Source organism: Carcharodon carcharias, chromosome 7, assembly GCF_017639515.1.
Source record: "Carcharodon carcharias isolate sCarCar2 chromosome 7, sCarCar2.pri, whole genome shotgun sequence".
NCBI classification, from domain to species: domain Eukaryota; kingdom Metazoa; phylum Chordata; class Chondrichthyes; order Lamniformes; family Lamnidae; genus Carcharodon; species Carcharodon carcharias.
In genome coordinates, this window is record NC_054473.1 from 119,685,043 (window position 1) to 119,698,575 (window position 13,533).

The 13,533-nt window shown below is 41.6% G+C and overlaps 1 protein-coding gene across 4 annotated transcripts in view; it reads left to right on the forward strand.

Moving 5' to 3' along the window:
- The window catches only part of glg1a (golgi glycoprotein 1a), a 157,128-nt gene that overhangs the window by 127,187 nt on the left and 16,408 nt on the right, over nt 1-13,533 (forward strand). For all 4 annotated transcript variants that reach the window (XM_041191137.1, XM_041191138.1, XM_041191135.1 and 1 more), the window contains 6 exons: nt 3,287-3,349; nt 3,567-3,680; nt 5,327-5,415; nt 7,783-7,900; nt 8,586-8,678; nt 13,013-13,150. In XM_041191137.1, the coding sequence (XP_041047071.1) occupies nt 3,287-3,349; nt 3,567-3,680; nt 5,327-5,415; nt 7,783-7,900; nt 8,586-8,678; nt 13,013-13,150 (615 nt within the window). The remainder of the gene's footprint in view (nt 1-3,286; nt 3,350-3,566; nt 3,681-5,326; nt 5,416-7,782; nt 7,901-8,585; nt 8,679-13,012; nt 13,151-13,533) is intronic.

The window sequence follows — 13,533 nt, forward strand, 5'->3', positions numbered from 1 at the left end:
CCCCGCTCTTGGGCTCTCTTCTCCTACCCCGACCCAGTGGCCGTGGCTCATTCTTAAGGTGCAGGATGTATTATCAGCTATGCCTTAGACTGTTTTTATTCTGTGATAATTGCTTCTTTCTGGAATGCTTTTTGACTGTTTGGATGGGCTCTGCCTTAACCAAGAGGCCTTCCTTAAGCACTGAATCCATAATCTGACAACTTGACTTTGTGTATTCAGCTCATCCACTTGAACAGCTTTGTACTTGATGCTCTTAGCTACACACTCAATGACCCAAGGTCAGCTGTTGCTCCTAAATTGCAGTTGAGTCCCTCAGTGCTTCGAGTCCTTTATAAGAGAGAGCACAGGAGGAGTTGGGTCTGATGGTTTGAGACTTTTTTTCCTGATCTGTTATTGTTTTAAAAACTCTTTCTAACCTGACTCATGTGACCTTCATTGGATCCGAGCGTTCTCTACTTTTTAAAAGGGGAGAGATTTTTGTACTTCTTGATTAATCAAAGGAAATATAATTTGTGTACAAGAAATTCCTCCAATGTTTAATTAAGCTTCTAACCCTGTGAGAGTGCTTCACTGTTGTCACTGAGTGAGTCTCTGCATCCCAGAGTGGTTCTGCATTGAACTATGGCGACCGTGACTTCTGAACAGCTGAAATGCTGCCAGGACCAGATCATTGCGAATATAGATCCTGCTGCCAGTCTGCTTTGTGACATCCCACTAGAAACCACTAAAATGATGTAATAAGAAGGAAGAGAGCACATCAGATAAAGAGCACTGTCTCCCTTTACCCACCCATCCCCTGCTCCTGATCCCTCAGAGTTGCCTCCCCTTTAAGATGTTTGGACTCCTGGAATCTGCAGTGCACTCTTATCAGCACTCTAGCATCCTAGAAATTATGTGCAGTTTGTTCCACTGTTTTTTAGTATTGACCTGTTTTGTTTATCACATTTGTAATACATCATAATGTCATTTAGAACTGTTTAATAGCTATTGGTCTATAATTAAAAGCAAAAAACTGCGGATGCTAGAAATCCAAAACAAAAATAAAAATACCTGGAAAAACTCAGCAGATCTGACCGTATCTGCGGAGAGGAACACAGTTAAAGTTTCGAGTCCGTTTGACTCTTCAACGTTGAAGAGTCATACGGACTCGAAACGTTAACTGTGTTCCTCTCCGCAGATGCTGTCAGACCTGCTGAGTTTTTCCAGGTATTTTTATTTTTGTTTTGGTCTATAATTACTGCTCAATCCAAAGACCCAATCTCATTCATAGGATCACAGTACTTAGGGTTACAGTACAGCAACAGCCATTCACCCAGCTGGTTTATGCTCCATTCGAGCTTCCTCCCATCTTTTCTCATCCTAAATCTATCATGTAACCCTCTGTTCCTTTTTCCCTCAATACTTGCTTAATTTCCTCTGAAATGCACCTATACTATTTGCTTCAATCACTCCCTATGGTAGCGAGTTCCACAATCTGAATTCCAAATTGGATTTCTTGGTGACTATCTTATCGATTGCCACTAGTTATACTGTTCCCTACAAGAGGAAACATTCTTTCTCTATCCATTCTTGTTAAAGCCTTTGATAATTTTAAAGACCTCTATTAGGCCACCCTTCAGCTCATTTTCGAAGAGAAAACCCACCCAGCCTGTCAATTCTTTGCTGATATGTATATCCAAGCATTTCTGTAATCATCTTTATAATTTTCTGCACCCTCTCTAGTGCCTGTTTTTATAATATGGTGACCAGATCTGCATGTACTAAACTATGTGTAATCAAACCAAGGTTTAGCATAACTTCACTACTTGTTAATCCTGCCCCTTGAGAAATAAAACGTCTTGCTTGGGTTTGCTTTTTATGTGGCCTTGTTAAACCTGCAGTGCAACTTTTAGTGTTTGATATATTTGTATTCCTTTTGTTCCTATATTCCACCTCAACCTTCACCTTCCAAGCAATATGTGACCTCCCTATTCCTGCTCCTAAATTTGCATTTATCTGTGTTGAACTTGATTTGTCAATTATTTGCCTATTCTGCAAGTTTATTGATGCCGTTCTGTAATCCGTTGTCTGTATATTCAGTCTGCCTAATGTGGTAGCACTTTTTTTTCACTTAGCCTGCTCAGTCTGAATGCTTCACCTTGTTTGTGTCACTGTTGATTGGTATTTCCAAACCCTTATACCTATGCAAGGTATTTCTGTGATGTACTAAGAGAAACCCTTAGACTGTGACTTCACAAAGAATTGTCACCCTTCCCCAGATCACAAGGTGGATATGAGTTGGGAGCCATTCAGTCCCTCTCAGCTCACCCATCTTGAGCGGATGCATAGTCTCTATCACAGTAATTAAATGCTCCAATATTCAAGGCTTTTCCCACTGCAACTTTATCCATAAGTCCATTTCACGCATTCAGCACTCTGTGCAAGGAGATACACCAATCATCATTTCATTACTTTCTATTGCAATCAGTAAGGTAGGGGAATATTGTAAAATTTGAGTTAACACTTGTGACTGTGATATATCAATTGTGACTTGCAATGATCCATCATACTGAGCAACTGTTAATTAAGTTTATAAAAGATGCAATGAGAGGATTGCTCAGTCCATTGTACCTGCTGCTTCAAGTGAATTGTGTACACTAACCCGATCAGATATAGAGAGAATGCAGACCTTGGTGACCACTCTTGATTCAAATTATTCACCCATTTTGTATGTAGAGCAAAGTAATGGACTTCAGCGAATTTTGTTCCCTGTTGATGTCACTCTAGCTGATTAACTGAGGCAGGCATCATTTGATGGTGAGGAAGTTGATGTTTTTGACAAAAAAATAATTTTTATTTGGAATTACCAATATTCAGTAGGATTTTTCTTCCATTTTCAGAATCTCCATAATCACAAATAAATTATAAGAGTAAGAACCTGCCCCCTAACCCCTGAAGGCAGTTGAACAAAAATATTGGTCCCTGCACAGTGGGAGCTATAAAAATGTTGATCATCTTTAACTGACTTTCAGTCTCCTTCTTGAGCAAAAGGTGTTCAGAAGGGACTGCATCAACTAGCCTGATGCATATATTGTAAAGACAGGCAGCATTTCTTTTAATCTCAAATTCACATGGTCTCTGTATATTTTGTCTTGGGTGTATTGTAGTTCTCATCACTGACAAGTTAAATAACAGGCCTGCCTTCTGTTGTTTTAAAAACCTGAATCATGGCATCCTTTCTCTAATCTATTAATGCAAAGGTGTGAAATTAAATGAACTGATCTTGTTTTCCCCACCCCCTTTCTAGGATATTCAGATTGAAGCCTTACTGATGAGAGCCTGTGACCCTGTCATTCAAGCGTACTGTCATGTGAGTAACTGATGTGTTTCTTGATAGCTACCAGAAGCCAAAGATCGAACATAGTCTGCAGTTGATATTTAAAGTGTTATTTCTAAACTCTGCATTTCTTACAGTGGAAGTAACAATATTGTTAAAATGTGATAATTCGGTGTCTCCTGTGCAGCAGCAATAGTATTAGTGTCTAGTTCCCTTGTTGCTCATTTTAAACAGTGGTCGTCTCTTGCAGGAGTTAGCAGATAATCAGATTGATAGCGGGGACCTGATGGAGTGCCTGGTTCAAAATAAACATCAGAAGGAGATGAACGAGAAGTGTATTGTTGGAGTCACACACTTCCAGTTGGTAAGAGAAATCATTCTCATCAGGCTGGTTGGAGAATGAATGGAGTGGGTGAAGTTTTCTTCTTCTAAAAGGTGACGTTTATTATTGCTAAAACTCATAGCTTCTTCGTTTCCTTGCAGACTATGTACATGTAAGAAACTTTCTTCCTGCCTGTGTTACAGACCGGAGGGGAATTAATTTAAACAGCTCTGATTTCTCCTCTCATTACCTGTCGGTAAATAGAAAGGTGTTTTTGATTTCAGAATATGGGGAGCTGGAAACAAATTAAAAAGCATGTCAAAGGCTATAATCTCAGGATTCTTCCCAGTGCCATGTGCTGGCAAGATCAGGAATAGGAGAATAGACCAGATGAATGCGTAGCTGAAGAGATGGTGTAGGATGGAGGGATTTAGATTCCTGAGGCATTGGGACTGATTCTGGGTAAGAAGAGATCTGTACAAGCTAGATAATTGCACCCCAGCAGGATGGGGACCAATATCCTCACAGGGGTATTCGCTAGTCTTGTTGGGGAGGGTTTAAACTAGAGTGGCAGAGGGATGATAACCTGAGCAGGGAGACACAAGATAGGGAAACAAAGATGGGAATGAAAGGCAGAAAAGTAGAAAGCAAAAGTGGAAGGCAGAGGAAACATGAGTTAGCAGCACGTAGGGCCATAGTACAGAAAAAGTGTAATAGTATTAAAAAGGAAAGTCTGAAGGCACTTTACCTGAATGCACAGAGCATTTGCAATCAGGTCGACGAATTAACAACACAAATGTGTATAAACTGGTACAATCTGATAACAATTGTGGAGACTTGGCTGCAGGGTGACCAAGGCTAGGAACTGAATATCGAAGGGTATTCTATTTAGGAAGGACAGGCAAAAAGGAAAAGGAGAGGGGTGTCATTGTTAGTTGAGGATGAAATCAGTGCAATAGTGAGAGGACATTGGCTCAGAAAATCCAGAGGGTTGGCTTATTTTACACATGCACTAAACAGAGGAAAGGGATTTTGTAATGTCAGCCTCTTTTTGCACTCATACAATAAAAGAGGGATAAGAGAAAGAAAGGGGTAGAGGACAAGACCACAATAAAAATAAGAATTATGGCTTTGCGTGAGTCCAGAATCAAAAGTCCAGTGACCCATTCCTTCAGAGGTTTGCAGGCTGAAACTTTTGCAGGGTGATCAGACTTTTCAGAAGTGAGGACTTCCATGGTTGGAGAAGGCATTGTCAAGATAAATTAGCTTTGACAGCACAGACACAAAAGTTCCAAAGTTTCAGTACTTCACAGTGTAGATGAGGGCCAGACACTACCTGGACAGACCTCTTCCTGCTGTTACCTGGTAGATGGTACAACGGGAGAGTGCCTGGGTTCAGATTCACACCACAGTTTTACAGGTTCTGGCGGGGGGGGGCATGTGACATACACCCCTGCCCCCCCAACCAAGCCCCAACTACTGCTCCTGATTGTTGAATGAAAAATGTATTTTCCCAGGTCTGGAATCTTAAGGTATTTATTAGAGAAGCCAGGGTCCCCTTTGTCCTTTGCAGACAAACCCACACTTTCTCTTTGATGTACATTTAACCCAGCTGATAATGATAAAAGCTGAGAAAATCTGACTCCTTTGTATCTGACTGCATGCCTTAACTTCTGCTTGTATTACAGATCCAAATGAAAGATTTCCGCTTCTCCTACAAGTTTAAGATGGCATGTAAAGAAGATGTATTGAAACTGTGTCCAAACATTAAGAAGAAGTAAGTTCATGCCTTTCTGGAATGTTCTCCCACCAGTGCTCCTTATTTTGTCTGTGGAACTCTGCCAGCTGTACACTGCTTTTGGTTTCAACATAATTATTTAAAGGACTAATTTAAATCTTCCTTTTTCTGACTTCCCCAATAGTTCAGTAAGCAACAGACTCAACAGACCAGGCATGTTTCAGCCCAATACCTAGTCAGTGCCGAATTTACTGGTGTCAACTGATATAGCAGTTGGCCTCCAACTTTTGAAAAATTTATTTTCTGAATATATGGCTGGCAAAGCCAACATTTATTGTGCAACCTTAGTTACCCTGAGGAGGTGATGGTTGGGCAGCTTGAAAGCTGCAATCAGCGTGGTGATGGTGCTCCCATGATGCCGTCAGGGAGAGTCCAGGGCTATGTGCCAAGGGCTGGAAAATGGGATTAATGCAGTCGGATTTTTGTTGACTGGCACGGACACAGTGGGCCGAATGTAAACGTCTGAGTATTCTTGTTGCAGTTTAAAGCAACTGAGCGTTTGATAGGGCAGTTCAGAGGGCAGTTAAGACTCAACCATGTAGGTGGTTCACATATAGACCAAAGTAGGACAACAGGTATCCTTTCTTAAAGATGTTAGTGAACCATTTTGATTTTAATGACAATCTGACAACCTCATGGTCACTTTTCCTGCTATTCCAGATTTTTAAAATGTAAGTTCAGAGTTTTTTCAGAAGGCTTTCAATAAGGTACCACCAGGAGCTTAGAAAGCAAAATTGGAACTCGGATTGAGGATTGGTTAACGGACAGAAAACAGAGTTGGGAGTTAGTAGGCTGTGACTAGTGGGATACCGGAAAGATCAGCTATTCAGAATCTATATCAGTGAGTTGGATGTAGGGACCAAATGTAATACTTTTCAACATAATTATTTAAAGGACTAATTTAAATCTTCCTTTTTCTGACTTCCCCAATAGTTCAGTAAGCAACAGACTCAACAGACCAGGCATGTTTCAGCCCAATACCTAGTCAGTGCCGAATTTACTGGTGTCAACTGATATAGCAGTTGGCCTCCAACTTTTGAAAAATTTATTTTCTGAATATATGGCTGGCAAAGCCAACATTTATCATCACATTTGTGATGCCACAAAAGTTGGTGGGAATGTGAGTTGAGGAGGATGCAAAGAGGCTTCAAGGAGATTTGGACAGACTAAATGAGTGGGCAAGAACGTGGCAGATGGAATAAAATGTGAAGTTATCCTGGTAGGAAAATTAGAAATGCAGAGTATTTCTTAAATAGGGACAGATTGGGATGTCTTGATGCCAAAGGGACCTAGGCATCCTTGTCCAAAAGTCACAAAGCTAGCAGGCGGATACAGTAAGCAATTAGGAAGGCAAATGGTATGTTAGCCTATATTGCAAGGCGATTTGGGTACATGAGGAAAGAAGAGTTGCTGTAGATGTGTACAGCCTTGATGAGACCACACCTGGAGTATTGTGTGCCGTTTTGGCCTCCTTCCCTAAGGAAGGATATACTGGCCATAGAGGGAGCGCAATGAAGGTTCATTAGACTAATCCCTGGATGGTGGGATTGTCCTATCAGGAAAGATTCAGGAGACCAGGCTGGTACTGTCTAGAGTTTAGAGGAATCAGAGGTGATCTCATTGGAATGTACAAAATTCCTAAAAAGGCTCAACAGGGTGGATGCAGGAAGAATGTTTCCCTTGGTTGGAGGGTCGAGAACCAGGGGATGGAGTCTCAGAACAAGAAATAGACCATTTAGGAGTGAGGTGAGGAGGAATTTCTTCAGTCAGTGGGTCCGAAATCTTTGGAATTCTCTACCCTACAGGGCTGTGGAGGCTCAAATCACTGCATATGTTCAAAGCAGAGATTGATAGATTTTGAGATACCAGTGACATCAAGGATATGGGGATAGTGTGGGAAAATGGCATTGAGGTAGATCATCAGCCATGATCTTGTTAAATAACGAAGCAGGTGTGAGGGGCCAAATGGCGGCGACTCCAATGTTCCTTTGTCCTCTGGGTTATTAGTCTCAGCCTCTACATGACTAATCCAATACCGTAACTGCCACACTATCCTGTATGTACATCTTAGCTAGGAAAGAAAGAGTGGTCAGAATTTTTACTCTAATCCCTAATCGTGGGTGAGTCAAGCAAGGATATGTTTTGACTGATGTGCCCACAGGCAAATAGCCTCTTTACAGTTACTATTAAAGTGCATACATGACTAACAGCCACTTGGACGAGATATCAAAGGATGCTTCTGGAACCACACACAACAAAGGTCTGACTGAGAAACTTGACAAACGAGTGATGAGAGGAACTTTCTGTAAAAGAATTCTTACTCTTCACCCTCACGATTCTGCGCAGGGTGGATGTTGTGATCTGTCTGAGTACCACAGTTCGGAATGATACGCTTCAGGACAACAAGGAACAGCGTGTTTCTATAAAATGTCGCAAACAGCTGCGTGTGGAGGAACTGGAAATGGTAAGTGCTGCTCAATGTGTAGCTATGGCAGTACCATTGCTCCTTACTTGTCTTGCATTTCTAATGAATAGTCTGTTAAGTAGGGAAGTGATTGGCCTGCTCATCATTGAATATCATCTGGAGTCTGACACTTGGCAACAGGACCAAGTTACATAAGTTAGTGACAAATTAAAGGCAAATTGGCTTACCAATATCATCTTCTGGGTGCTCATCTGAAATCTTCCCAGCAGCTTGATTTATCGCACATCCAACTGAAGGGGGATGAGTAATGGGAAATTTGCCCTGAGCCTACTGTGTGGGACATTTTTTAAAATAGTACCTTCTTGGACCCTTGTCACTTTGTTTGGAAGCTGATGGGCTATTGGGGGAATCATCTTAAGACATATTGAGACCCTGTTGGGCATGGCTGTATTGCGAATTGAGAACTTTGAGAAAATTCCCGGCTGTAAAATGTGTGTGTTGAGGTGGCTGTGAAAATACATGACGTTTTCCCACGTTGCTATCCGTACAAATGGAAAATATGGCTGAGAAATTCCCGAGTGTTGACCAGAATTTCAATTTGTTCTTTGGGAAGAAGAAATGGAGTAATTAAAAGGAGTGGACCCTTTCTAAGTTTGTTTAAAACAAACTTGCCTATATAAAGGGAAGTCATGTAATTTTACTCACTTCTCTTATCTCTCCACAGACCGAGGACATCCGTTTAGAGCCTGAACTATATGTATCTTGCAAAACAGACATTGAAACGCACTGTCAGAATGTACCATTTGGGAATGCACAGGTGAGTAACTGAGGAACCCAGAGTCTTAACCTGGGAAACCATTTTCAGAGCTTTAAAGCCAATGTCTGAGAAAAGGGAGACATTTTTGAGTGTCAGGAGCAACTTTCCACTAATTTTTTGGTCGTACACAGGCCCTTTTTTGCTTTGCTGCACTCACGGTTGTTTACAGGAGCTGACCTGTGCGTGACCTGCGTGGGTACTTTCAATTTGCTGCCCTGTTTAAGAGGGAGCATTGGTCAAGAGCACAAATTATTCCCTTAACCTTGGCAAATGGCTTTGCAAATCCGGAGTCTACACATTTCAGATGAATTGTTTCTGAAAATAGCACCTCCTGTAAAACATTTGAAATAGGGATGAACAGTGAGATGGATTGCTCTTAATTGTTTCTGAAATTAGTCATTTAGCCACTCTGAAGCTGCCTGTGTCAAGTGAGTCTTTTCAAATTGGAAAATGAAATGTTTCTCAACCTGATTTTAGTTCTGACAGGGTTGCAGAGCTGATCAATTTCAGATCATCCATTTTGTTCAAATCAGTTGTTGATTTGATTTCCCCCAAGTTAAGCATATCCTTTGAATTTTAATTTTGGATAAAGCTTGGAATTTGTGAGCTGATACTCCTGGCATCCTGCTATCAGATGAGAGCCCTTGGTACAGCCAGAAATGAAGAATATGAAAATCTTTGGAGACCTGCAGAGAGTCAGCACCAAATCCTATTGGGCCTTTGTCTCAAAAGCAATGCAAGCAGCCAGAAAGCAGTGTTCAACTTGAGGGATTTCTGCATTGCTGTTTGCAGTCATGATTATGTTTGTTTTGCCTCTACATCTGTTAGTGCAATCTTTTAGATCTTGTAGATAATATCAGTGTGGGCATCAACTCCTCCAGCAACCGTTGTATACATTTTGGACAGATTTCTTCATCTTCAGGCTTTTGAGGTTATGAAATGTAGATTTGCTGCATCTGTGCAAGCTAATGAACTTGGAGAAAAATGGAAATTTGAAGCAATATGACCCCAGGTAATGAGTATATATCTGAAAGTTAGCAAGGGGCAAACCTTGTGACTGAAAGGTTTCTAAATGTGTGAATTGCTGAAAACAAATCAGAATTGCCTTAAATATAGAAAGATTCAAATTCCAAAAAGGATGATGATGAAAGAATTGGTGCATTGAGGACTCACCTGCAGATCCAGTTGATGACCTGGGAAGTATTTGGATACCAACCCAAAAAATTTCCTCGTATTCAGTTGACATTTTCAATGTGGACTTTGCTCATAGTTGAAGTCAGAATGAACCACAAGCTGCACTTCAAATTCAAAGTGCCTGTTTGTGAGGCTTTTTTTGCACATAAGTAGGGTTCCCCAAGGGTCAGTATTAGGACCACTTGATAAATCTTAATGACCAAGACTTGGGTATACATAATATCAAAGTTTGCAGATAATGTGAAACTTAGAATTGCAGTTAATAAATTAGGGGGATGGTAACAAATTTCAGGAGGATGTAGACTGGTGAAATGGGCAGTCACATGGCAGATGAAATAGAATGCAAAGAGGTGTACAGTAATACATTTTGGAAGAATGTGGAGAGGAAAGCTAAATTAAATGATACAATTTTTAAAGGTGGTGCAGAAACAGAGACTTGGGGTGTATATACACAACAACTTATATAGTGACTTTAATATAATAACACATCCCAAGGCATTTAACAGGCATTATAAAACATAAAGTGACACTAAGCCACAGAAGGAGATGTTAGGTCAAATGACCAGGGACTTGGTCAAAGAGAGAGGTTTTTATTTAGTGGATTAAAGGAGGAAAGTGAGCTACAAAGGAGGAGAGGTGTATGCAGGGTATTCCAGAGCATAGGCTCTTGGCTCAGCCGTGTGACCTCAGATTTCTCCACGCACTGGATAGGTCAGTCAGCAAGTTGCACTTGTCTGCGCCAAAGTTGGCACGCAAACATCCCGGACCACTCGTCGTTAGAAGTGCTTTCAAAGCTTAAACAGCTCTTTGGATTCCTGCCCCATGCTATTTAGTGGCATCAATTCAGTAGGCCCAGGGCTGCTGGAGCACTGCGGTTAATGAGTTTGAGAGTTGTGGGGCCTGCTGAAAAATATTCCGGGCAACTGATGTTTCTGGATTTTGGAGCTTTGGACTGCAGGGCTTGCAGTATATGTGAAAAAAAGCTGGCAAGGGTATTTTGAGCCTCCTGTGCTCTGGCACCATTTGGTCTCATTAATAAATTACTGCTTTCTCACATTTGTACAAAATGTCCAGCTGAGTTTGGGCCCTGTAACTGTACCCAGGTGCAACTCTGAGAGTTGCCTTCTCTCCTCTTAGCACTCCCATCGCCCAAAACCAAACTCAATTTCTCAAGTTTGTTTTTTAATTTAATGTGACATCAGTGTCCCTGGCAAGGCCAGCATTTATTGCCTTTGAGAAGTTGGTGGTGAGCTGCCTTCTTAAACTGCTGCAGTCCATTGGGTGCAGGTACACCCATGGTGCTGCTCTGGAGGGAGTTCCAGGATTTTGTTCCCTAACAAGGCATGAACGATGATATAGTTCCAAGTCAGAATGGTTTGTGGCTTGGAAGGGAACGTGCAGGTGGTGATGTTTCCATGTACCTACCACCTTTTTTCCATCTAGGTGGTGGAGACCGTGGTTTGGGAGGTCATGTTGACGAAGCCTTGGTGAGTTGCTGCAGTGCAACTTGTACATTGTACATACTGCTGCCACTGAGCATCAGTGTTGCAGGGAGGGAATGTTTTAAGGTGGTGGATTGGGTACCGATTAAGCGGGCTGCTTTGTTCTCAATGGTGTTAAGCTTCTGGAGTGTTACTGGAGCTGCATTCACCCAGGCAAATGGAAAGAATTCCATCACACTCCTAAATTGGGCCATGTAGATGGTGGACAGGCTTCGGGAAGTCAAGGTGAGTTACTCGTCACAGAATTCCCAGCCTCTGACCTGCACTTGTAGCCACAGTATTTATACGGCTGGCCCAGTTCAGTTTCTGGTTAGTGGTAAGATATTAGTGGGGGAATTCAGTGATGGTAATGGGAATGTCAAGGAGAGATGGTTAGCTATTTCTAGATTTACTAGATCTAAATAAATAACCTGCTCAGTGACACATTTAATGATAAATGTGATAGCCTGCGGGTCTAAACTGCCTCGTCATGACTTTGCTTTGCATCCTAACTATTAAACGTAATTTGCATCAAGTACAGGTACAGTCTTGGATCTGGCTGTCCAAAAACCAGAGTTGTCTGAAAACTAGGCACTTTTAGAATGTGCCATGCATCAATTTTAACTGAGTAAAATTAAAAAAAAACTAACCTTGACAGTTCAGCTAGATGCTGCTTTGGCACGGTGTGACACTGGATAGTTATCCACTTTACCGCTTGCATGCATGTCCATTCCTGTGCTGTAAGCAACCCTTGACCCTCCCTGACCTGGCTTGGCCAAAACTGCCCACTGTTTGAGCTGCCCAACCTGAAATTTGGCAAGATCTAAAATCCAGCACAGCCTAAGTCCTGAGATTGCCCATTTTGACTTCACCGCTGTATCCAGTGGTGAAGTCTTACTTTAACTTTATAGAAACTTGGTTAGACCACACCTGGAGCACTGTGTGTAGTTACCTCAAAGGATATTATTGCCATAGAGGGAGTGCAACACAGGTTCACCAGATTTGTTCCAGGGATGGCAGGACTACCTTATGAAGAGAGATTGGGGAAACGGGGCCTGCATTCTCTCGAGTTTTGAAGAATGAGAGGTGATCTCATTGAAACCTACAAAATGCATAAAGGAATAAACAGGGTAGATGAGGTCAGATGTTTCCCCTGATTGGGGAGTCTAGAACCAGGGGACACAATTTCAAAATAAGGGGGAAGCCACTTAGGACCAAGATAAGGAGAAATTTATTTAATCTGAGTGTTGTAAATCTTTGGAATTCTCTACCCCAGAGGGCCATGGAAGCTCAGTCATTGAGTGTGTTTAAGGTAGAGATTGATAGATTCCTGATTAACAATAACGTAAAGGTTTATGGGGATAGTGTGGGTAAAAGACATTGAAGTGTTCGATTTGCCATTGGTGTATTGAATGGTGGAGCTGGCTTGACAGGCTGAATGGCCTTCCCCTGTTCCTATCCATTTGACCTTTTCTATCTCTCTTCCCTTACCTCCTAGCTGCCTTATTGTGTCCTGGACCCTGTTTGTATATATTTTTAATGAAAATCTGCAAAACTAAACAAAATTATTTAAGAAATTCATGTAGTTTTGAGCTAACATGCAAATTTTTTTGGCTTTCTCTGACTGAGTAATCCTGTGTGTGCTCTTCCTCTAACTAGGTGGTTGAGTGTCTCAAAGATGTGAAGAAGCTTCTGTCCAACCGCTGTCACGACAAAATCTTCAAACTGCAGGAGACAGAAATGAGTGACCCTGAGCTGGACTATACTCTCATGAGAGTCTGCAAGCAAATGATTAAGGTACGAGGCTAGAGGTTCAGAGAAGTTTTCAGCCTAGTGACTTCATCTATTATACTCCTGAAAGACTGTATGGAAAGTCAGGCTTGTATACAATGTAAGCCTGATCTTGTCACCATAGAGAAGTTGTGGTTTGGATTTGAAGGGCATTGCTATGTTACTGAAGGCAGTGTTTCACTTTATTTTGAGTGTGGAGAGGAGTTTGGCTGGAAAGGGAGGGAGAGGATGAGACTGAGGAGCTTTGGTGGACAATCTCCTTTTCCTAAATCTTGCAGAGTCCTGCTCTGCAGATGGTTTTGAATGCCTTGGTGAGATCCATGAAAGTAAGGTGAAGAGGTGTACCATGTTTCTTACGCTTCTCTTGTAGCTGGCACATGGAGTAGATC